Here is a 20,539-nt window from a genome sequence, read left to right on the forward strand (position 1 = left end):
TCTTCTTAGGATATTGCTCTGCTTTGGGAATGGCCCTGATGGCAACCTGCTGTCAACTGTGCCAGTGGTGCTGAGATGGGTTTGTGTCCCAGCTTCAGGATAACAAAGTTCCTGCCCCTTTTCCCTCAAACTTACACTCTCCAGGCTAGGTATAAACATGGTATTCTCTCTCATCCTACTGAAAAATGCACCAAGGAATAGAAATGCTGTATGTGTACCTTAATATCTTTGTGATCAGTAAGAGCTGTGACTGCATCTGCTCCTTTTAGATGTCTGTTAAGAGTCTCAGGGGCCATTCCTCAAAGCTCTGAACTTGCACAGCTTTGCTTGAATGAGAAGCGAGCCGGGAAACTAAGCCTGATCTCCAAACTTCTCTCCCTTCTTGAAGCAAAAGCTTTGGGCAGTGATGTTGTAAACCCCACATGCATGTTTTGCAGTCCCTTTAGCAACTGAGCTAAGAGCTGTGCTGTCATTTCTCTCAGTCTTGCTTGTTCAACCTTGTCTTCACAATTCCTGCAAATTTTTCCTTCATCTTGTTTTAGGATTAGAAACCTTTCTATTCTTAGCATCTAACTATAACTGCTTTTTAAAAGAGCTTTGAAGATTACAGTTGAGAACAATTAGGAGGTTTTGTAACGCCTGTCTTCCAAATCTGTAGCTGTTGTCATGCAGATTTACTTGATAAAATGGAGACTTGTTCCTGCTCCAGCAAAGACAAGACTCCAATTCACTTTCATTCCATGTTCCACTTTTGTGGGAGTTAAAAGAGGTGAAGTAAACTGGTTTTCATGTTGGGGGTGAAGATAAGAAATAATTGTGGCATAGGTATTTTCGGCTAGGCAGTAGGAAAAGCTTTGCAATGGCCAAGGTTTAGCTCAGAAGAGGTCGAGAGGGGAAGGTGGTCTCTCCACTGGCAGGGCTTCTCCAGGCAGGTGGTTGTATGTGGCAGGAACAGTTCAAGCACAAGTGCCTTTGCTTCCCTGCAGGAGCTCTCAGTGCCACTTCCAAATGTGTGGTCTGCTCTTTCCAGACCACAGCTCTGCTTCCTCCTCTCCTGCATTTTTCTCCATTTAGAGCAGCAGTTCCCACGTGCTTAGTTTGGAGCTGCTGTCCCAGATGTCCCACTGAGGTTTCCCATTTCTGTGCCTGGGTTTATTAACTGAAATGTGGCAACACAGCTGGTCCCAGAACTCTTCTTATTGCTTGGGATATTTCTCTCTTTTCAGCTTTTTATGAATATAGTACATATGGCTTTCCTCTCCAAGGAGCAGTGCTATTTCCAAACTTTCCTCATGTGAATACTATGTATTTCTAAAGGCAGAATTCCTCCCTTCCCCCACCAGCCTGCAGTTGTGGCTTTTCCTGTCTTTTGTGCCCTTTGCCAGCTGAAGATGCACTAGAGCTAAGTCCAGCGAAGCGGTCATGGATCCAGATCCTGTGTCCTGTGGGATGCAGTCACCACCAATACCGAGCCTTTGTGCGACTGATACTTTATGGTATCGATGCTAACTCATTTCATATCTGTGGCTCGTCCTGAGCTGTCTGCAAGTAGTAATTTTTATATTAGAACCAGTTTGTCAAATTGTCAGGGAAGATCTGCCACATAGCTCTCACCTCCCATGTAGTAACATTAGTGCTGACCTCCTGTAGCTGTTCAGAGGCAGTGATTTTCTGTCATGTGATACCAGGACATAATCAGCAAGATAAAAAGGTTAGAATCAAGGGCTCTCCACGGTGTTGCTGCCTTAATAGGATTTAAAGACAGCATCTGCAAGATGGGCCCTTCAGAAGTAAGCTGCAGAACATGTCCCAGGAATGAGGAGCTGGTTTTGCCAGTGAACTACAGGCTAGAGCCTTTTGCTGGCTTGTACCCTTCTCAGCACAAGTCTGGTCCCAGCTAGGAAGGTCTCTCATTTGTGTAACCCTGGAGAGGGAAACTTGACTGATTTTAGTATGGTCAGTGCACCTGTGTGTTTTATATTTCCCCCCAACTTTGATATTTACCAGATCTTTTTTGAGTGTAATAATCTGATGTGGGCAAATGAGCTTTGGGCTCAAAAGCTGGCCTTACACTGTGGGGGTGGTTTTTGCCTGTAGCCCCAAGGAACACCAATTTGCAGTGCAGTGAAGCTCTTCTGCCACCTTCTGTCTGTTAGCTCACGGGCATTTAGTAACCCGAATGATATGTCTGAGTTACTAAGCTTTGTTCCCAGTGTGGCCACACTGGCTTTGGCAGAGTCTGTACATGCATGTCTTGCTCGTGCCCTTAGCCTGAAGGTGCTTTGAGATTTATCTTAAATACAACTTTTTCTGAAGGAAAGAGAGCTGAGGAGCAGTTGCCTTTGCCTTTCCAATGCCACTTTGCACTCCTAGTTGGAAGGCAGCATGGCCTCTCACTCAGATTTAGGACCCCAGGGAGGCTCCACTGCTAAAAGTTTTGCTGCCTGCTTGCTTTCTTGTTGTCTTACCCAAGCAGCTTCACTGCCTGCACTATTCTGTTTTGACTAGATCTGCTCATATGGGCTTTGTGGCTCTTTTCCCAAGGATGTAGAGAGTGATCTGGGGTGGCAGAGGGGCACAGGAGCTGCCTCAGTTGCTTTGGTGGAAGCAGCCAATGCTCAATGAGATTTGCTGGCAGAGGTTGCGAAACTCCAGCAGTGTCATAGTACAGGGCTAAAAGGTACCACAAAAGATTCAAGTCCTATGTAGCTAATGCTCAAATGCATTGTCTTAAAGCTCTGGTGACCTGCCAGCCAGATGAATTCCAGTGTGGTGATGGGACCTGTATCCACGGAGCAAAGCAGTGTGACAAGGTGCATGACTGTCCTGACAACAGCGATGAGGCAGGCTGCATACAAGGTAGGTACAGACAGATGGGCAGTGCTTATGCTCCATGGTGTGAGCCTGTGAGAGCTGTGTGGCCATTGGAAAGTGAAAGAGGCCTGTACTGCTCCTCTGGGCCATGGCAGGCTGTTCTTGTAGAGAGTTTTAAGCTGTTCTGGCAGTGGGGTTGCGTGGGGAGAGATGATTGTGCTGACCCTGTGGACTGTATGACTTGAAAAGTACCTTGCATGATACTCAGGCTTAATGTTCATTTGCTTAATCCCATCCTATTTCTGCTAATGGCACCCTCTTGAAGCTTTATGTCAGGCTGTTCGTTGTCACGAGCCTCATCTAACTTAGTTGCTTTCCTCTCTTGCCCGAAATGACAGAGTCAGCATGTGAAAGTCCCAGCAAGTTTCAGTGTAAGAGTGGAGAGTGCATTGACGGAGGCAAAGTGTGCGATTCACATAGAGACTGCAGGGACTGGTCTGACGAGCCTCTGAAAGAATGTGGTACAGTACTTGCCTTCTACGTGTTGCTCCTGTTGTAACTGCTTCCCCTCTTCTCCATCTGGTGCTCACAGCTTTGAGTGTAACCACATGTAGCTGCTAATGCTATTTCTCACTCTGCTTCTCTTTCCTTGCCTTTATTCTTTCATCACCCTTCATATGAATGTAATTAGTAGCCTAGTCTGATCATCTGTAAGTTTGAACTGTGCCCTTCTCAGCTCAGCTTTTATACTTGGAGGGATGTATGAACTGGGCATGGGTCTAGGAAGCAGGAATTCCCCCTCTCCTCAGATACTAGTGTCCTCTACAGCCAGACCAGTTTATTTAGCCTTACTGCCTAAATTATCTCTGAATTGTAAGATGATGATAGCATCATAACAATTTAATATTGGGAAAATACTTCAGATGTGAAAACATGTAGAGAGATAACCGAGAGATGACTTCATCCACTCTTAGAATTTACATGTTGTTGCTGCTTCCCTTAGAAATGACAGCAGGTAATTCTCTGCAGCTTCCTGCTCACTCTGGGCTGGTGACAATGCTCAAGCCATAAGAGCCAGCTCTGCATGTCAGTCAGCAGAATGGAAAGCCCACAGTAGAGAGCTGTGCCACTCTCACTAGGGCAGCTCCTCTCTCACCTTTCCCTCCCACCAGACACTGTGGGCACCAGCCCTGATCTGCAGCATTACTCAGACACATTGGATTTGTTCCCTAGTGCAGAGATGTCACAGGCAGAGAGACTCTTTCCATGACATCATGGAGCACCAGTAGCATGGAGCTCAGTGCCTGCCTCAGAAATAGCTCACGTTCAGAAAGAACTGTCAGTCTTTCTTCTGTATCAGTGCCTAGTGAGGATGCTCTTACCTTGTGCTTTCAGTATGGCCTTGCTTCCTTCTTACACTAATCTACGTCTCTCTGTCTTTCTGAGTGGGTGTTGTAACTTGTCTGTCTGTGGAGGTCTCTCAACAAAGCTGACAGCCCAGTTTATCTCAGGAGACAGGGCAGTGGCACAGCTCAGCTGGACTTGGTGCTCAGCTTGGTGCCCTGGCTGACAAGGTGCAGTCCCAAGCTGGCAGTGAAGTGTGGTTTTGAGTCAGGAAGCTAAGCAGAGAATAGCCCCTAAAGAAAGCATGTTCCTTTGAGTGATGTGGATTGCTGTGAATGTAACACCCACACAGAAGTAATCCACACAGAAGGCAGGAGATGCAGGACATGCTCCTCATCTTGGTGTGTCTGTCTAGCTGTGTGCTAGACGCTGCAGTGCCCTCCAAGATTGCCAAAAGAAAGCACGACAGAAGACGGAGCATCACTTGTCTTATTTCAGGCAGGCAGTGAATATCCTGCTGAACTTTAGCTAATGGGCAGCAGCTGCCCAGCAGAAAGAGAGCAGGCTCATGTCTCTGCCAGGCTCCTCTTCAGCTCCGATTGAGAAGTCCAGCAAGTGAACCAGCACTTGATTTACAGTCTCTCCATTCCACAGAGTCCCTCTGAAACTATGGGAATCATCTGAGTGAGTTTGCTTGTTAGTTGAAACAGCCTTTGTAGTATTTTGCAGAGAGCAGTTGTGCATGTTTATGACCCCATTTTCTGGAGTTCTATGCAAGGACAGGAATATATGATACCCATTAATAAACATCAGCGACAACACACACTGACTCTGTGGATGTCTTCTATGAGCCTAGTGAACTTGCTGCATTAATAATGTATTGATACCTGTATGTGTGTGGCTTTGATAGGAAGGTGAAAGCATCCCAGAGCTGAGATGGGGTTCCTTCTGGCATGGTATTTTCCTAGTCTTCCTGAGTTCATTAGCTTGTGGTTGTTTTCATTTTCTTCGAAGAGCACTAGTTTAATGGCTCTGCTGTACTGCTCACCTGCGGTGTGCAAGGAAGCAAGAAATAAGAGATAAAGGAAAAATTTGCCTTTAAATTGCATTATAGATTGAAGCAGATCAGTTTTGCTTGTTCTAGTGAGCCCACTATCCCTGAAATCCCACAGCTTCTCTTCAGCAGTCTTACTTAGGGAGAGGACTGCTACACCTTGCATAGGTTAATTATAACAAGAAATGTTATTTCTGACAGGAGACCAGCTTTCCTCAACTTCTCATGCAGTTCCAGTTACAAGGATCCACATAGTCTGTTTTTCATTCCAGCACTTGAAAGCAGGATCAAAAAGGTGGCCTTGGGATCCAACAGGGACCCAGGAAAGGATTGGGTTCATAAATTGCACACTTGGGCTGATGCAGGCTGCCAGCAGAGGCTGTAGTGTGGGATGTGCTTGTAGGAGGACTGCACCTCAGTGTTAATGGAGTATCTCTGACAGATTGTACTGTGGTGTTTTCTGGAATTTTCACATAGATCATTCCTTGGAGCTAGATGGGAAAATAGTATTTCAAAATAGCTGGCCCCTGGGAGGTGAGACTCCCCCAGCATGAATTATTAAAGCTCAGAGAGACTGTTCAGAAAAATCAACATGAACTGGTGCATGGGGAAGAAAGAGCCTCCTGGAGAGAGCCCTTAGGTCCCTTGGAAGTTTCTCACATGTGGCAGAACATGCTCAAAGCAGCAGCTCTCTGATGGGATGAGATGCAGAGACTCACATATACTGTATCCCCAGGGCTCCCTGTTCATTTAGGCACTAGCTTTTCAAATGATCCTACAGTGTTGGTTTGGAATAATAAAGAGGTAGAAAGTGGTATGGTAGTGGCTTCCTATCTGTGAAGTCGCTCATATACTCTGTGGCCAGCTCCTGGCTACCAAAAGCTACGATAGATGGGAAAATGTCTCAGGACATCTCTTAATCTTGTTCAGTCTTACAACTAAAAGTCACAGATAATCTGTGTATCCCTTTCAGGTATTAATGAGTGCTCTATGAACAACGGTGGTTGCTCACACATATGCAAAGACTTGAAGATTGGTTATGAATGTGAATGCCCGCCCGGATACAAGCTTCTGGATAAAAAAACGTGTGGAGGTAATTTACATGCAAACAGCAGTCCCTTGTGTTTCACCATACAGAGACGTGATTATATTCACTTCAGCGTTGCTCCATCACAGATGGTTTGATTTCAAGTTATTGATGGGTTTCAAACACTCCTTTCAGACATAGATGAATGTGAGAATCCAGACGCTTGTAGCCAGATCTGCATTAATTACAAGGGGGACTACAAATGCGAGTGCTACGAAGGATACGAGATGGACACCCTGTCCAAGAACTGCAAAGCTGTAGGTAAGACACCACCACAGGCACTTCAACTCTGCTTGCTCAACATCCCAACTCCGATAAGAAAACATGCTTGCAGGGCTGAGGCTGGGGGAACAGAAACAAAAGGAAACTAGCAAAGAAGGAAAGCAAAGACGTTTCATTCCAAGCAGCACAGAACTGCTGCAGCGATAGCAGATGCGTCTCTAGGCAAGAACTACTGATCATGCAGATCAGAATATTTTAACAGTGTACAGAGCAAGATTACAGTCACTAGCTGGCTGTTTGAAGCTGAAACTAGAAAAGAAAGTCTTTTGACAGGTGTTATTAAAAACAGTGCAGCAAAAGCATTTAGTGGTGGTGCTGTTAAAAGGAAGAAAACATGCCAATTAAAGCACAGTGGGTTAGCCACCTCGCCACCCTCCAATGCAAATACCAACATGAACACCAGCAGTTCGCTTGACCTTATTGCAGAAATGAATGTTAATGTCAGAGGGATGGAAAGCTGAATTGTGCAAGACTGAGCATTAGCCATGGAGGGGGGGGATTAATGGAAATGGTGGGTCTCCTGGGGAAGGGTGGGTTACCTGCAATACAGAGTTGCTTCTCTAGGGCTGCCCTGCACATCTATGTAGCCTCTTCCTTCCCAAGTTCTGTATGGTAGACACAGTGCCCTGCTGTCCTCATAAAGTCTGTTAGTCTCACACCTGCTGTGAGTTAGGACTGACCCAAATCCTGGGACAGTGACCTGCTTGTCAGTTAGAAAATTCTCTTGTGCCCAAAAGTCTGTGCATGATGTATTCCAGAGCTGGAACCTTGTCCCAGCTCTTCCATCTCAGTGTCATGTTCCTTAGTCCCAGCAGAAGGACACTCTTTGCTAGGATCTTCAACTGGCTATTGTTGGAGAGGGCAAGGGCATGCACCTCTTGTTAGAGACACAGGTGCCTGCCTCCTTCAGTAGGAAACTGGCCTCCATGGGGCCCGCTGTGAGTAACCATGGAGGCTAAGGTGCTGGCTATGGTTTTCTAAGCAAAGGAACTATCGATACCTGTGTGTCCTGCTCGCCTGTCTCCTGGAAAACTCAGGTCAACCTTATGCTTGTCAGGCTCCAGCCTTGGCTGGCTTGAGACTGTGACTGGAGTAGCAGTATCACCAGCACCCAGGCTGCTGGCTCTGCCCCACCCCCCAGGAGAATCATAGAATCACAGAATAGTTTGGGTTGGAAAGGACCTTAAGGTCATCAAGTTCCAACCCCCCTGCCATGGGCAGGGACACCTCGCTCTAAACCATATCACCCAAGGCCTCCTCCAGCCTGGTCTTGAACACTGCCAGGGACGGAGCATTCACAACCTCCCTGGACAACCCATTCCAGTGCCTCACCACCCTAACAGGAAAGAATTTCCTCCTTATATCCAATCTAAGAGAGGTGTGCACGGCCTGAGCCCAAGTGCTCAGGTGACTGTTGTGAGTTCTGCATGTACATGGCAGTCTAAAATTCCTCTCCAGCAACCAGTCCTGGCTTTGCTGGATTCAGTGTGGCTCTGTGATACCTTGAATCTGTCTGTCTGCCTTCCTGCCAGCCAGCCCAGAGCCTGGGCCTCCTTGTCTTCCTTGTCCTGGCCATGAGTCACCAAAACCTGGCCCATGTATATTGTATCTAAAATGTGTGATTGAACGTGAGAACATTCCCCAGACTTTGTGGCTTAGCAGAATGGGCAGACCAAGAGCTAGTGTACCTCTAATGACCACAGAGATGCTGTGGTACTCCATGTCCACGTGATAGCTCTGCCTCTGGAAGCTATTTACACTTGCTTTTGGTGTGGTGTAAAGCTTCCTTACAAAGCAGAACTATCAGTGACTGATAAGAGAAATGAAAGCTGAGTCCAACCCTTGGGTCAGCTGCTAAACCGACTGCTTTTCTGTGGTAGGCAAGAGCCCATACCTGATCTTCACCAACCGCCATGAGGTCCGCAAGATAGACCTGGTGAAAAGGGACTACTCTCGCCTCATTCCCATGCTGAAGAACGTCGTGGCGCTGGACGTGGAGGTGTCCACAAACAGGATATACTGGTGTGATCTGTTCTACCGAAAAATCTACAGGTAAAGGGCAAGAGAGGATGAGTGGTTTGGTACCTTCCCAAAGCTGTGGTTCAACCTGGACCCTTAAAGGACAACCTGCAGAGAGCAGTGCAGGGTACCCGAGGGTTTATCTTCCCTTACCAGGTTATCTGTTGTGGCCCAGACTTTTTAAGCTTCTTTAGGAACTGATAAAGAAATCAGGGCCTTGTGCAGTGATCTGGTTTGATAGTGCAGGAAGGCTTTTTGTCAATAATAGATCCTGCTGCATTTGTGCAATTGCATGTAGACTCCTGTTTACTGAATCATGCTATTGCCAAGCAGTGCTGTGAGAGACTGCTGCTGTGCTGTGTGCTTGCTGGACGTGAAACCACAAGGGGCTGAAAGCACAAAGGAGGCAGATGGGGGGAGCAGGAGGCAGCAATATAGATACTGGCTGCCCACTGTAGACTCTGCTAGACTGGGTTTAAATTCACAGCACTTGACCACAGCACACATTCTGTGATTCTCCTTCCTCCTTGAGCTGTTCTATGGCACCCATCACAGTATGTACCAGGGTTTTGTGAGTGTGCCTAGTTAAAAATGTATTTAATTTATGTCCTGAAAATGCCCCATGTATTTTCTGATTTGCATAGCTATTGCACCCTATCGCAGCTTCTACAGTGATTTGTTCTGGATTTCAGCTAATGATCAGGCAAAGGTTGATTGGTTTCAGTGTGTGGGAGCCAAGGCCGGGTTTCTGTAGGCTCTGGTATCTCCCATGCCATTGGCAGGGAAATTTGCACAGGCTGTGCTGAGTATGAAGCACCTGAGTAGCTCGGCAGATAGCCTGAGACTGTGGGGCTATGAAAATGGGGAGGTAGCATAGGAGAAAGCTGCTTTCACTGAGCCTGATCCTGCAGGCACGGGCGGAGTGGGTAAGGGTTTTGTATGCATACACAGAGTTACTTGAGACCTAGCTGGTTCCTTCCCTAGCTGACAGCGAATGCCCTGGGACACTGGGGGCCACTGAACAGCGTACATAGCCTGGACATGGCTATACCAAGTGTTTGCCTTTCTCCAAACAGCAGGATTTTTCTCTTTCTTCATGCTACTTGCATGAGCTTTGCTGTAAGTTTCCCCTTGTCTGCAGAGCAAGGTGTGCAGTTGTAAATTCTCAACAATTACTGTTTAAGATACTGCTACCATCACTAATATCAAACACTTCTAAACAAAAGGCCACCATGTCCTTCCAGCAGAGAACAGGACTCACCTGCAGGAGTCCTCTGGGGAAAAGCAGTCTGTAGTTGAGAGGCTGTCACAATGTGAAAACTGGGACAGGAGGTAATTGCTGACAGGAGATCCCATCTTTCTTAATGCACCCCATTTGCCTTTCCAGCTCCTCTCCTACTGAGGTGATGTCCCCTTTGGGGTGTCAGAAGATCTGTTACAAGATTTAATTGTTGGGAGAATTGCAGTGTCACCTGTACTTCAGGCCTCCCATTCTGAAAGCCACAGGAGCCTCTCTCAGCTTCCCCAGCAAGGGCAGCGAGTGAGGCTGAGGGTACAGTGCAGCAGCTCTCTGCAGTGGGGGACGGCAAGTACGAAACACACTGTTAACACTGAGGAGGAGTTACCCGGCCTGGAGCTGTGTAGTTACAACATATGCTGCTCATCACACTGAATTTAAGGTGTACCAAGTTAATCTAAGAGCCAGACTAAGCATGCAAACTCTTAACTCCATCTCAGTTCACTTGGTGCAATTGATACTGGTGCAGGGGCAACGGTGCAGAATCAGCCTGTGTGCTTGTAGGAGCAACATTGAGTTTCTTATGAAATATCCACGTGGAGTTTGCTGCCTTCCATTAGTGTTTGGAAAGATGTGGAGGCTGCCATTGATGTTAATGAACATTTTCTTTGTATCTAATGAGATCACTTGCCAAATTAGTACAGCTCCATGAATCCCTTTGATGAATCATAATTAGTTACACAGGTCCTAATTCTGCAGTGCATTTAAGCACCTTTCTTTACATGCTGAATTCAACTCTGTTCGGCTGAGCACTGGAGATTATATTTCTAATGTCCATAAATCCCAGGAATTGATGCTATTGAAATCAACATGCCTGAAGTCAAATGTTTTCCTGGATTGTGCAGTTATAGCAGGAAGCAGGTAGAAAAATGGAATGCCAGTTCCCTGTTCTAGAAATGCCTGTCACCCAGGTATGGGAAATAAGAACAAGCTATAGGAAAGCTGAAGGTTGCAGCACTGCGTGCCATAAAGGTTTCTATGTCACCCATGCAGCCACTTGTGCACTTTCTTTCCATGGGGATGCAGAGGTGCTACCTGGCATTCAGCTTGTCTGAGGGACAACCCCATGCTTGTGTGCACAGCCCTCTCTGCGCCACGTGAGTGCCATGACGAGTCCTGTCTTTGCAGTGCCTACATAGACAAAGCGAGTGACACGGCCGAGCAGGTGATTCTGATAGACAGCCAGCTGAACTCTCCCGAAGGACTGGCAATAGACTGGGTCCATAAGAACATCTACTGGACAGACTCTGGAAACAAGACCATCTCAGTGGCCACTGCAGATGGAAGCAGGAGGAGAACACTTTTCAACAGTGACCTCAGTGAGCCAAGAGCCATTGCTGTTGATCCCACACGGAGGTAGGTGTAAAGGCCACAAACACTCCCTTTGCCAATGGAGATGTTCCAGTCATCTTTCTGCCTCTCTCACAAACCTGTGGGTGGTTCTTAACCTCATCAAGACTTCAGGTGCCCTTTAAGATAGATCCCTTGAACTGAAATAGGACTGCTGAGATAGTTCAGCTGAGTCTTTGAAAGGCCACAGCTTGCACTTCTGGTGCAAGTCCTGTGGCAGAGGACCTGTGGGGCAGTATGTGGCTCCATTAGGTGTATACTAGGATTCACTGAAGAGGCTGAAGAGAACAGGGCGCATTCTACCCTGATTATTAGTGCAGATTTCTTGCACTAGAGTCCAATTTACTGTGTTGTTCCATCTTTCTCCTTCAGGTTCATGTACTGGTCTGACTGGGGAGACAAAGCTAAGATCGAGAAGGCCGGCCTGAATGGCGTGGGGCGGCAAGTGCTGGTGACTGACAACATTGAGTGGCCGAATGGCATCACACTTGGTAAGAGCCCAGAGAAGAGCTACAGCACCTACTGTGGCTGACATCACTTCATTTTTTGTTGTTAATTGTGAAAACAGAATTGTAACTGCACAAAGGCAGTGCTCAGTGAGTACATCAAGGGAAGACACGTGGCTAGCAAAGCCCCTTTCACGTCAACATGCCTGCCTAGCCACTTGGGCTCAGGGTGGTGAGATGGAACCCATCTTGGCTTACACCTTGCATCCTATGAAGACAGGCTGAGAGCTGGGCTGGTTCAGCCTGGAAAAGGCTCCAGGGAGACCTTACAGCAGTTTCCAGTGTCTAAAGGGGCTACAGGAAATCTGGAGAGGGACTTTTTACAAGGGTCTGTAGGGACAGGACAAGGGGAATGGCTTTAACCTGACAGAGGGGAGACTGAGCTGAGCTCTTAGGCAGAAGCTCTTCCCTGTGAGGGTGCTGAGGCGCTGGCACAGGGTGCCCAGAGAAGCTGTGGCTGCCCCATCCCTGGCAGTGTTCAAGGCCAGGTTGGACACAGGGGCTTGGAGCAAGCTGCTCTAGTGGAAGGTGTCCCTGCCTGTGGCAGGGGGGTTGGAACAAGATGATCCTTAAGGTCCCTTCTGACCCAAAGCATTGTATGATCCTATTGGCACACAGTGGGCTGCGGTCACTCTCACTGCACCCCGAGTAGCAGGAGAAGGGAGATTTCCTGCTCTCATGGGGCTACAGGGGACACCTTCCTCTGGAGTTACAGCTGTCTGTGTTTGACACCATGTAAATGTGAGGTTCTCTGCTTGGTTTTATATCTGAAAATTCTGGCCGTGACAAGGATGGAGGAGAAAGTGCTGCTACCAGTGCATGGTGTTGAAGTGCTATTGCTGTGAACAAATAATGTTATCCTTTAGTAATTAGGAAATTAACTAATGGCTTGTTTAATTACAGAACTTGTTTTGTGTTGGCACTCATCCACTGAACCATTCTGTTCAGTGAATCTCATCCAGAATGAGTGAATTTACTCCAGTGCTTGGTATTCTAAGTAACACTGAATCCTTCCCTTCTACTCTGACCTGCACCCTCCCCAAAACCTGTTTGGCTTTGGTAGGAGTGTGTCCCCCACCAGCCTTCCCCAGCCTGGAGCACAGCAAGGCTTCAGGACCCAGGATGATTCTTCAGCTCCTTCAGAGATGTGTTTCATTTGAATCACAGTTGTCCTTCAGCAAGAGGCCAAGGACTGAATAGTCTAGAGAGGGATGAAGCTTCTCCCTCAGGCACTGATGAGTGTGACTCTGGGAAGCCCAAACCACTGCTGGCCTGCTCCTCCTGGTAACAAAAGGACCTCACTGTACAAAGCTGTCAGTCAGCCATTCCCCACACACAACAGAATGTTCCTCCTTTATAATCTTATTTATAGGGTCTTATCCCAGCATATCTGGGCACAGAGTCAAAATCAGAACTCGTGTTAAAAAAAAATAGGGCCCAATAATAAAGAGATTAGTCATGCTGCCAGCAGGAAAAACATGCTGGGCAAGAGAAAAAGAGTGCAGGAGCTGTGTGTAATTCTGCTTCATTGTGTTTCACTTCTCAGATTTGCTGAATCAGCGTCTCTACTGGGTAGACTCCAAATTGCACTCACTGTCCTGCATTGATTTCAACGGCAGCAACAGGAAAGTTCTGATCTCTTCTGTGGATGATCTGAGCCATCCTTTCGGCTTAGCAGTGTTTGAGGTAAGAGTCAAAACCGGCTGTGGAACAGACTGGAGGCTGCAAGAGGCTATGCCTTTTGCATAGCAACGGAAGCTCAGCGAGGGTGGTCTCTGCTGTAGAAACTGATTAACCTGGTGTGGGTTCAGTGGGGGAAAGTGTTCTCTAATGTCCTTAATCAGGAGCAATGCATCGGTCGTATCATGCTTTTACTGAATGTAGCACGAGTGGATCCATGAGGATAGTGGTGCCCAGCGTAACACCTCCCACCGAGCTGGAAAATGGGGTTTCCCTGGGTTGAATTGAGCCAAAAGTTCATGTAAAGGCCTGGGAGTATCTGTGCAGCAAGGGCCTGGCAGGGCTTCCCCTGCAGTCACTGTAACCAGTGCGCTGCTGAGGGAGGGTTACTCGGCATTACAAAGATGTGTGTTCATCTGGTGCTGAAGGGGTCAGAGGATTCTCTTTCAGGCTGAACTGCTCCGGGTGTGACACACACACACAAACCCTGCCTCGTATCAGAGCAACCTCCCTGTCCCCAGAATTACAGCTCCAATCCTACAGAGACATCAGCTCATCTTCAAGGGCTCCCAATTCCTACTTCAGTGTTTTCTATTGAAAACCCACTGAGCTGTAATTCAGTACTTTTGTTACCATTGAGTGTCACACTGCAGCATTGCTAAAAGCAGTCGGTAATTAATTAAATAGTACAATCCCAACCCTCAAATGCCATCAGGGAAGAACTCGGACCTGCTGAGAACTACAGAAATTACTACCTAAATGGGCATTGCTGCTGTTAGCTCATACAGAACTACCTCTAGCAGGGCCCATGGTAACAGCTTCCTTGCAGTTTGTATCTCATGCTTAAGATCTGAGATACATGCATTCAAAACTGCATTCCACATCTTATCTCAGGAGTATTCTAGGGCTATGGAAGACATAACTGAAATTCCTGCTGTGGCTGGGTGGAAGCAGAGAGCCCATCCAGCTCCTCCTGCCCTGGTAGAGGATTGCCAAGTGTCACCAGCCTAGGTCAGCAGAGTCTTCTGCTGTAGCCAAGCTCCTTTCTGTGAACACCTAAACAATTATGGGAACAAAAGCTTCAGCTTTGGCCCCTCACTTAGATAAGCTACAGCAGAGGAAAGTGTCTGGTTGGCTCCATGTCACAGGGTGCATCAGCCTCCTTCCTTTTCTTTTCATGTCACTTTAACAGGTTGGTTTTTGACTCAACCCTCTTCCATAAATCCCTTACTCCTCCCATACAATGCGTATGGTATCTGAGCATCTTAGTCTGGGCACAGGTTCCCCAGGACAATGCTGCTCTTTACTTTGATGCTCACAGCAGTGTTTGGAAGGATCTCTTGGGTTATTTCACCTGTTACACCCTTCCTCATCTGAACGGCTGGTTTGAATAACAGACAACCCTTCTGCTTTTGATAATTTGATTATATTTTTATTTCATTATGATTTCAATAAGTAGCTCTCATTCTCCAGTAAAGTGGCTTTCCTTACTGTATTACATGTGGTTTGAGCAGGCAGCAGCACACATAGCTGAGCAAGCAACTAAATACAGTTTGATAACTGCTGTTCCTGTGTACCTCCTTGACCAGTTATCTTCAGTCATAGTATGCCATGCAAAAGATACTAATAAATAGATACTCATCTCCCAGGTGTGCTCTAGGCACCAGTCTCTTCATGGAATCATGTTCAAGGCAGGTCTTAACTTTGGAATGGGGAAAATAATCAGCAAAACAAAGGTTTTTGGTGTAGCCTTTTGGTTCTGCTTGTGCTCCAGCCTGTCTTAAAAACCAAACAGTTGAGAAATGGAATGGATGCAGCCCTGTACTTAACCAAATTTCTGCTCCCTCATCTCCGTCTCATAGCTACTACAATGGCTAAGCACTCTGTAGACACATGGGATTGCTGTGCTTTTGAACACTCAAAATGCCAGTGCCCAAAAAAAACCCCATAAAGCTGCCATGGTGTGAACCAGAGGTGCCCCAGGGTAGGAACACAGTGCAGTGACAGACTACTGGAGTTTAATCCAGCTTGAGCTGGATTTCAGTTCAGGAATGCGATGTTTCCTGCAGGACAGAGTGTTCTGGACTGACCTGGAGAATGAAGCGATCTTCAGTGCCAACAGGCTGAATGGTTTGGACATCTCCGTTCTGGCAGAAAACCTCAATAATCCTCATGACATTGTGGTGTTCCACGAGTTAAAGCAGCCCAAAGGTAAGGCCTGAATGAGGTTTATTTGAGCTAGTAAACAAAATGCTTCCTGGTGGCCCTCAATGAGAGAGAAAGCACAGGTAATAATGTGACATCAGTGCCTGAAGTCTGAAGTTCCTGCATGATTAATTCAGCAGCAATTATTGAGAAGTCTGCAATTTGTTAATAGCTGTTTAATTAACACCTCTGCTAACAGTGAGTTACCCTTGTCACTGTGATGCCTGCCATTTGTCTCCTGTTTGGGCAGTTTTGGCAGCAGAGCGTAAGGTCTCACTCTACTCCAAACTGTAGAGGTGTTTCAGTTAATTGAGGTAGGGAGTGGAGGAGTCTTCTTGAACTGCTGTTTCTTTGCCAAGAACAAGAAATAAATAATTAGAAAAATAACTTGTCTTTTCTTCCATCCTTGAGCAGCTCCGGATTCCTGCGAGCTCAGCCCCCAGCCCAATGGAGGCTGTGAGTATTTGTGTCTCCCTGCACCTCAGATCTCTCCCCATTCTCCCAAGTACACCTGTGCCTGTCCTGACAACATGTGGCTGGGTCCTGACATGAAAAAATGCTTCAAAGGTAAATACAGTCACATCACTCTTGCGCTACTCCAACAAATCATACTTACAGTGCATGTGCTGGCTTTTGTGTTCCACCACATGCTGCCTTCTGAACACAGCATTGTGGTGCCCTTTACTGAAAGCTTGCTTGGTTTGCAAAGCTTAAGAAAAAGATACAGGAGGAAAGAAAGAAAGGATAAGACCCAACACTAAAAGTGTGAATGGTCAATAAATCATTAAGATCTGCCACGTTGATACCGGATCTGGGGAGGCCACAGTCAATGCTGATAATATCCCGAAGAGACAAGTGATTTCAGTGAGTTTTCCCCAAGGTGCAGAATTCAGTTCCCTGGTACAAAGTCACTGTCTTCTGAGGTACTGAGAAAAGAACAGAACAAACCCTGAGTTGTTTAACTTCTCAACAACCCTCCATCCAGATGCTTTATTACTGTTAATGAATTCAGCTTGACTTCAGGAAATCATTTCTGTAGCTTCAGGCAGAGACCTATCGATAGTCAGATAGAATTGGAATTTGGTTTTGCTTCTAAATCATTAAACATAACAATCCACCCCAGGTTTATAGCACCATTTGTGATCTGCTTTGTGCACTGACTTTAACCAAATATCATTGTTGCTCTTGTTTTTCAGATCTTCCAATGACTTCAACTACTGTACTGGTTTCTACAACCACAGCACCACGTACTGCTGGTACCACGACCATCACACCTGTACTTGGCAGTGCCAATAACACCACTGAAGTCGTCCCCAAAGCTGTATCAGAAGCTACAATTACCCCGAGTTTTCATTTACCTTCCACCACATCCATCCTGATAGACTCTGAGATTACCACTGGAAACAGCAATTTATCACAGCACTGTAAGAGATGAGATTCCTCTTTTTCCTATATATACACTGTGTCACAAAACCTCATGCACTAACCTAACATCTGTGTCACTGTCATGGTTTAACCCTGGCTGGCAACTGTGCACCATGCAGCTGCTTGCTCACCACCCCTGCCAGTGGGATGGGGAGGAGAACTGGGGAGGAAAAAAGTAAAACTCATGGGTTGAGTTGAGAACAGTTTAATGTTTAAAATAAATACAATATAATACTACTAAAAGTAACAATAGCAACAATAATAATGAAAAGGGAAATAACAAAAGATACAGAAGAAAAAAGAGCCAACAAACAGTGATGATGACGATACAATTGCTCACCACCCACTGACTGATGCCCAGCCCGATCCGAGCAGTGATCTGGGCCTTGCAGGTAACTCCCCCCAGTTTCTAGACCGGGTATGATGTGCTGTGGTACGGAATACCCCTCTTTGGCTAGTTTGGGTCAGGTGTCCTGTCTCTGTTTCCTCCCATGCCCCTCCTCACTGGCAGAGCATGAGACTGAAAAGTCTTGATCGGGGTAAGCGCTGCTCAGCCACAACTGAAACATCGGTGTGTTATCAACCTTGTTCTCAGACTGAAGCTGAAACCCAGCACTGCACCAGCTGCTAGAAACAAAATTAACTCTATCACAGCTGAATTCAGGACAGTTAGGTCAGATGAAGGAGACATCAGGTACTATTTCTGCAGGCATCTGCTATGATGGCTGGTGCAATTCTGCTCACTAGGGATGTCAGGGAACTTACATCAGGTTTTCATCCAGCACGCATCAAGCAGACCCTAGAGATGAGGCCCTGAGAGTTCACAGCAGTCCTTGCCTTATGCCCAGTACTAGTTCATCCCAGCTTCAGTGCTGTTTTCAGTGCTGCACGCTATGAGATGGATGATTCTAAGGCACTTCACCTATTTTAATTGTTAGTGTGATCCAGCACAAGCTGTGGGTGAAAAATGCCTCCTGTCCAGCCTCAGCCCTGCTGGAAGTGTGGAATTACTTCAGCCCAAGGCAGAAATGAGTGATGAAACACCAACCTACCACCTCAGTTCTAACAGGCGACCCCTCTGGATCCTGCTGCCAAGGGACAGCAGAAAAGCTGAACTGATTTTCTAGATCAAACCTCAAATTCTAGACCAGAGAGAAGAGTTCACCCTTCAGGACTGCAGTTCAGGGCCTCAAACAGATCCAGATGGCTTCAAAACATCTTTCTGGCCTTAAAACATTTCCCTGAGCAGAATAAGCAGTTTCTGTTGCATCTGGAAAGCAAAATTCAGCCATCCCCATTTGAGCTGGGTGCCTGGTTTCAGGAACAGCGATGGAGCATGCTCCATGCTGCGTGTGGGGAAGCATAGTCCAATTCCTGAAATTCGTGTCTTTCACTTCTTTTTGTGCAAATTTCTTTCCAGTGCAATAATCTTTTAACAAATCATGGAAGATTTTATAGTCCACACTTGAAATAGTCTCTTTTGTTAGCAAGTAAATAACTATGGGATAGAACAACCTGCCGCAGGGCAGTATTTAAAAGGAGAAAACGCCTGTTAAGTTCCATGGATCGGTGTATCAAAAGAAAAACTACAGGTAGTTCCTGCTCTCAGTTCCTGACACTTTATCAAAACCAGATTTTCTGTGCTCATCCCCCGTTATAAAAGCTCCGAGCAAACATTTTGAAGTGTACAACCTGAAAGGCGCATCGATGATGTGTTTTTACTCATTTTCCTCTATAACTGTGGGGTTTTTGCTCCTGTAAGTCCAGGTGGAGTTTTGGCATCAGTGTTGAAGCTGAGGCGGGCTGCAGCAGTGGGTGCTGTACGTGCTCACTAACTCCTCGGCTGCAACGAAAGAAGAAAAACAATGCCAAAGGAGCTGTGAGGATGGCTTTGAACCACATTCTTTTTCTGACAGCTCAGTAAATCATTAATTGTGTCAGCACTAAAAAGCGTTCTGCTGAGGAGTTCTAAGAGCACTCTTCACCATCCCCTGATCCATGCAGGGAATATCCATTAAACATCATGCTTTGTAAAACCACCCTCCTTTTGTGTGCTTGAAAACACAAGGCACAAGTGCAACCGCTCACTCATTGCTGGGCAGAGCTTCTCCATCTGGTAACACTGCACCGAGCACTTCCCTGACCCTCAGCACCCTCCTGGTGTGGGGTTTGCATCCTGCAAGGGCAGGAGCACTTTCTGGCCAGGCTGTGCATCCTTCCTAGGATGGAGCAGCCCAGGTTCGGGTGTATGTATGTGCACTGTGTCTGTTCTGTACTGATTTTATTACAGCTTTTTGTAAACTCTTTAATTACAAAAGCTTTCTGATAGGCAGAACAATATTCAGTCACCCGATAGCTTGGGTTGGAAGGGACCTTAAAGCTCATCCAGTTCCAACCCCTGCCACACGCAGGGACCCCTTCCACTAGAGCAGCTTGCTCCAAGCCCCTGTGTCCAACCTGGCCTTGAACACTGCCAGGGATGGGGCAGCCACAGCTTCTCTGGGCACCCTGTGCCAGCGCCTCAGCACTCTCATAATAAACAATTTCTTCCTAATGTCTAATCTCAATTTCCCCTCTTTCAGTTTAAACCCCTTGTTCCCTCAGTATCTGCTCTCATAAACATGGTACCAACACAAACCATTCTTCAGACACGGCTTTAAAACCAGCATGAATGAGTTAAATGATCAGAACAACTTCTGTAATTACAGATGCGAATAATGACCAAGGCTTTGATTCCACCGTGACAGCAGCTGTCATTGGCATTGTCATTCCTGTCGGTAAGCTGATTTGATGTAACCTTTGAAGATCACACCAATGTGCTAATGCAAATACACTCCTGAGTTTCAGGGGTGGGGGTGGAAAGGAGCACAGGAACTGCTGAAATAGGGAACAGCAGCCTGGCTTTGAGACGTGGGTATGTACATGGGAACATCCCAGGAGATTCCTGTCTGGCCAACAGCCTTATCTTTCCCTTTTCATTCCCCTTTCCTCAGTGGTCATTGGCTTGCTGTGCATGGGGGGATACCTCATCTGGAGAAACTGGAAACGGAAGAATACTAAAAGCATGAATTTTGATAACCCAGTGTACAGGAAGACAACAGAAGAGGAAGATGAAGACGAAATCCACATTGGGCGGACTGCCCAAATTGGACATGTCTACCCAGCAGTAAGTATCTGCTGGGTTATATGAAATACATATATATGCCTTTCATATATATATATTCCTCATATATGTATAAGGAACCTGCTGATGGAGAAGATTGATTTTACTGAGAGTTTAGATGCAGATTTATCACCAGCCAATTACAGTGTTGGTTATTTGCCATATAATGACAAGAAAAAAGAACTTCTTTAATATTCTCTTGCATAGGCAGAAGCCTTGACTTCTAGGCAGCTCATGCAGTTACTTGTCTTAGAATACAGGGGTCTACATAACCAGATATGCTGTCCAAATGAAGATAAATTGTCCTCATCAA

At 46.4% G+C, this 20,539-nt stretch overlaps 1 protein-coding gene across 2 annotated transcripts in view; it reads left to right on the plus strand.

Moving 5' to 3' along the window:
- Window positions 1-20,539, plus strand: part of LRP8 (LDL receptor related protein 8) — a 190,549-nt gene that overhangs the window by 166,974 nt on the left and 3,036 nt on the right. Inside the window, exons 6-18 of one of the 2 annotated variants that reach the window (XM_061344787.1) lie at window positions 2,737-2,859; window positions 3,213-3,335; window positions 6,186-6,305; window positions 6,435-6,560; window positions 8,462-8,633; window positions 11,026-11,253; window positions 11,620-11,738; window positions 13,300-13,439; window positions 15,503-15,644; window positions 16,053-16,205; window positions 16,835-17,062; window positions 19,772-19,840; window positions 20,057-20,229. In XM_061344787.1, coding sequence (XP_061200771.1) covers window positions 2,737-2,859; window positions 3,213-3,335; window positions 6,186-6,305; window positions 6,435-6,560; window positions 8,462-8,633; window positions 11,026-11,253; window positions 11,620-11,738; window positions 13,300-13,439; window positions 15,503-15,644; window positions 16,053-16,205; window positions 16,835-17,062; window positions 19,772-19,840; window positions 20,057-20,229 — 1,916 coding nt within the window. The remainder of the gene's footprint in view (window positions 1-2,736; window positions 2,860-3,212; window positions 3,336-6,185; window positions 6,306-6,434; window positions 6,561-8,461; window positions 8,634-11,025; window positions 11,254-11,619; window positions 11,739-13,299; window positions 13,440-15,502; window positions 15,645-16,052; window positions 16,206-16,834; window positions 17,063-19,771; window positions 19,841-20,056; window positions 20,230-20,539) is intronic. The other variant, XM_061344788.1, reaches the window with a different exon arrangement.

Source organism: Neopsephotus bourkii, unplaced genomic scaffold (genome assembly GCF_033783945.1).
Source record: "Neopsephotus bourkii isolate Nb327-2 ecotype Australia unplaced genomic scaffold, CSIRO-AGI_Nbou_v1 NB_234, whole genome shotgun sequence".
Lineage (NCBI taxonomy): Eukaryota > Metazoa > Chordata > Aves > Psittaciformes > Psittacidae > Neopsephotus > Neopsephotus bourkii.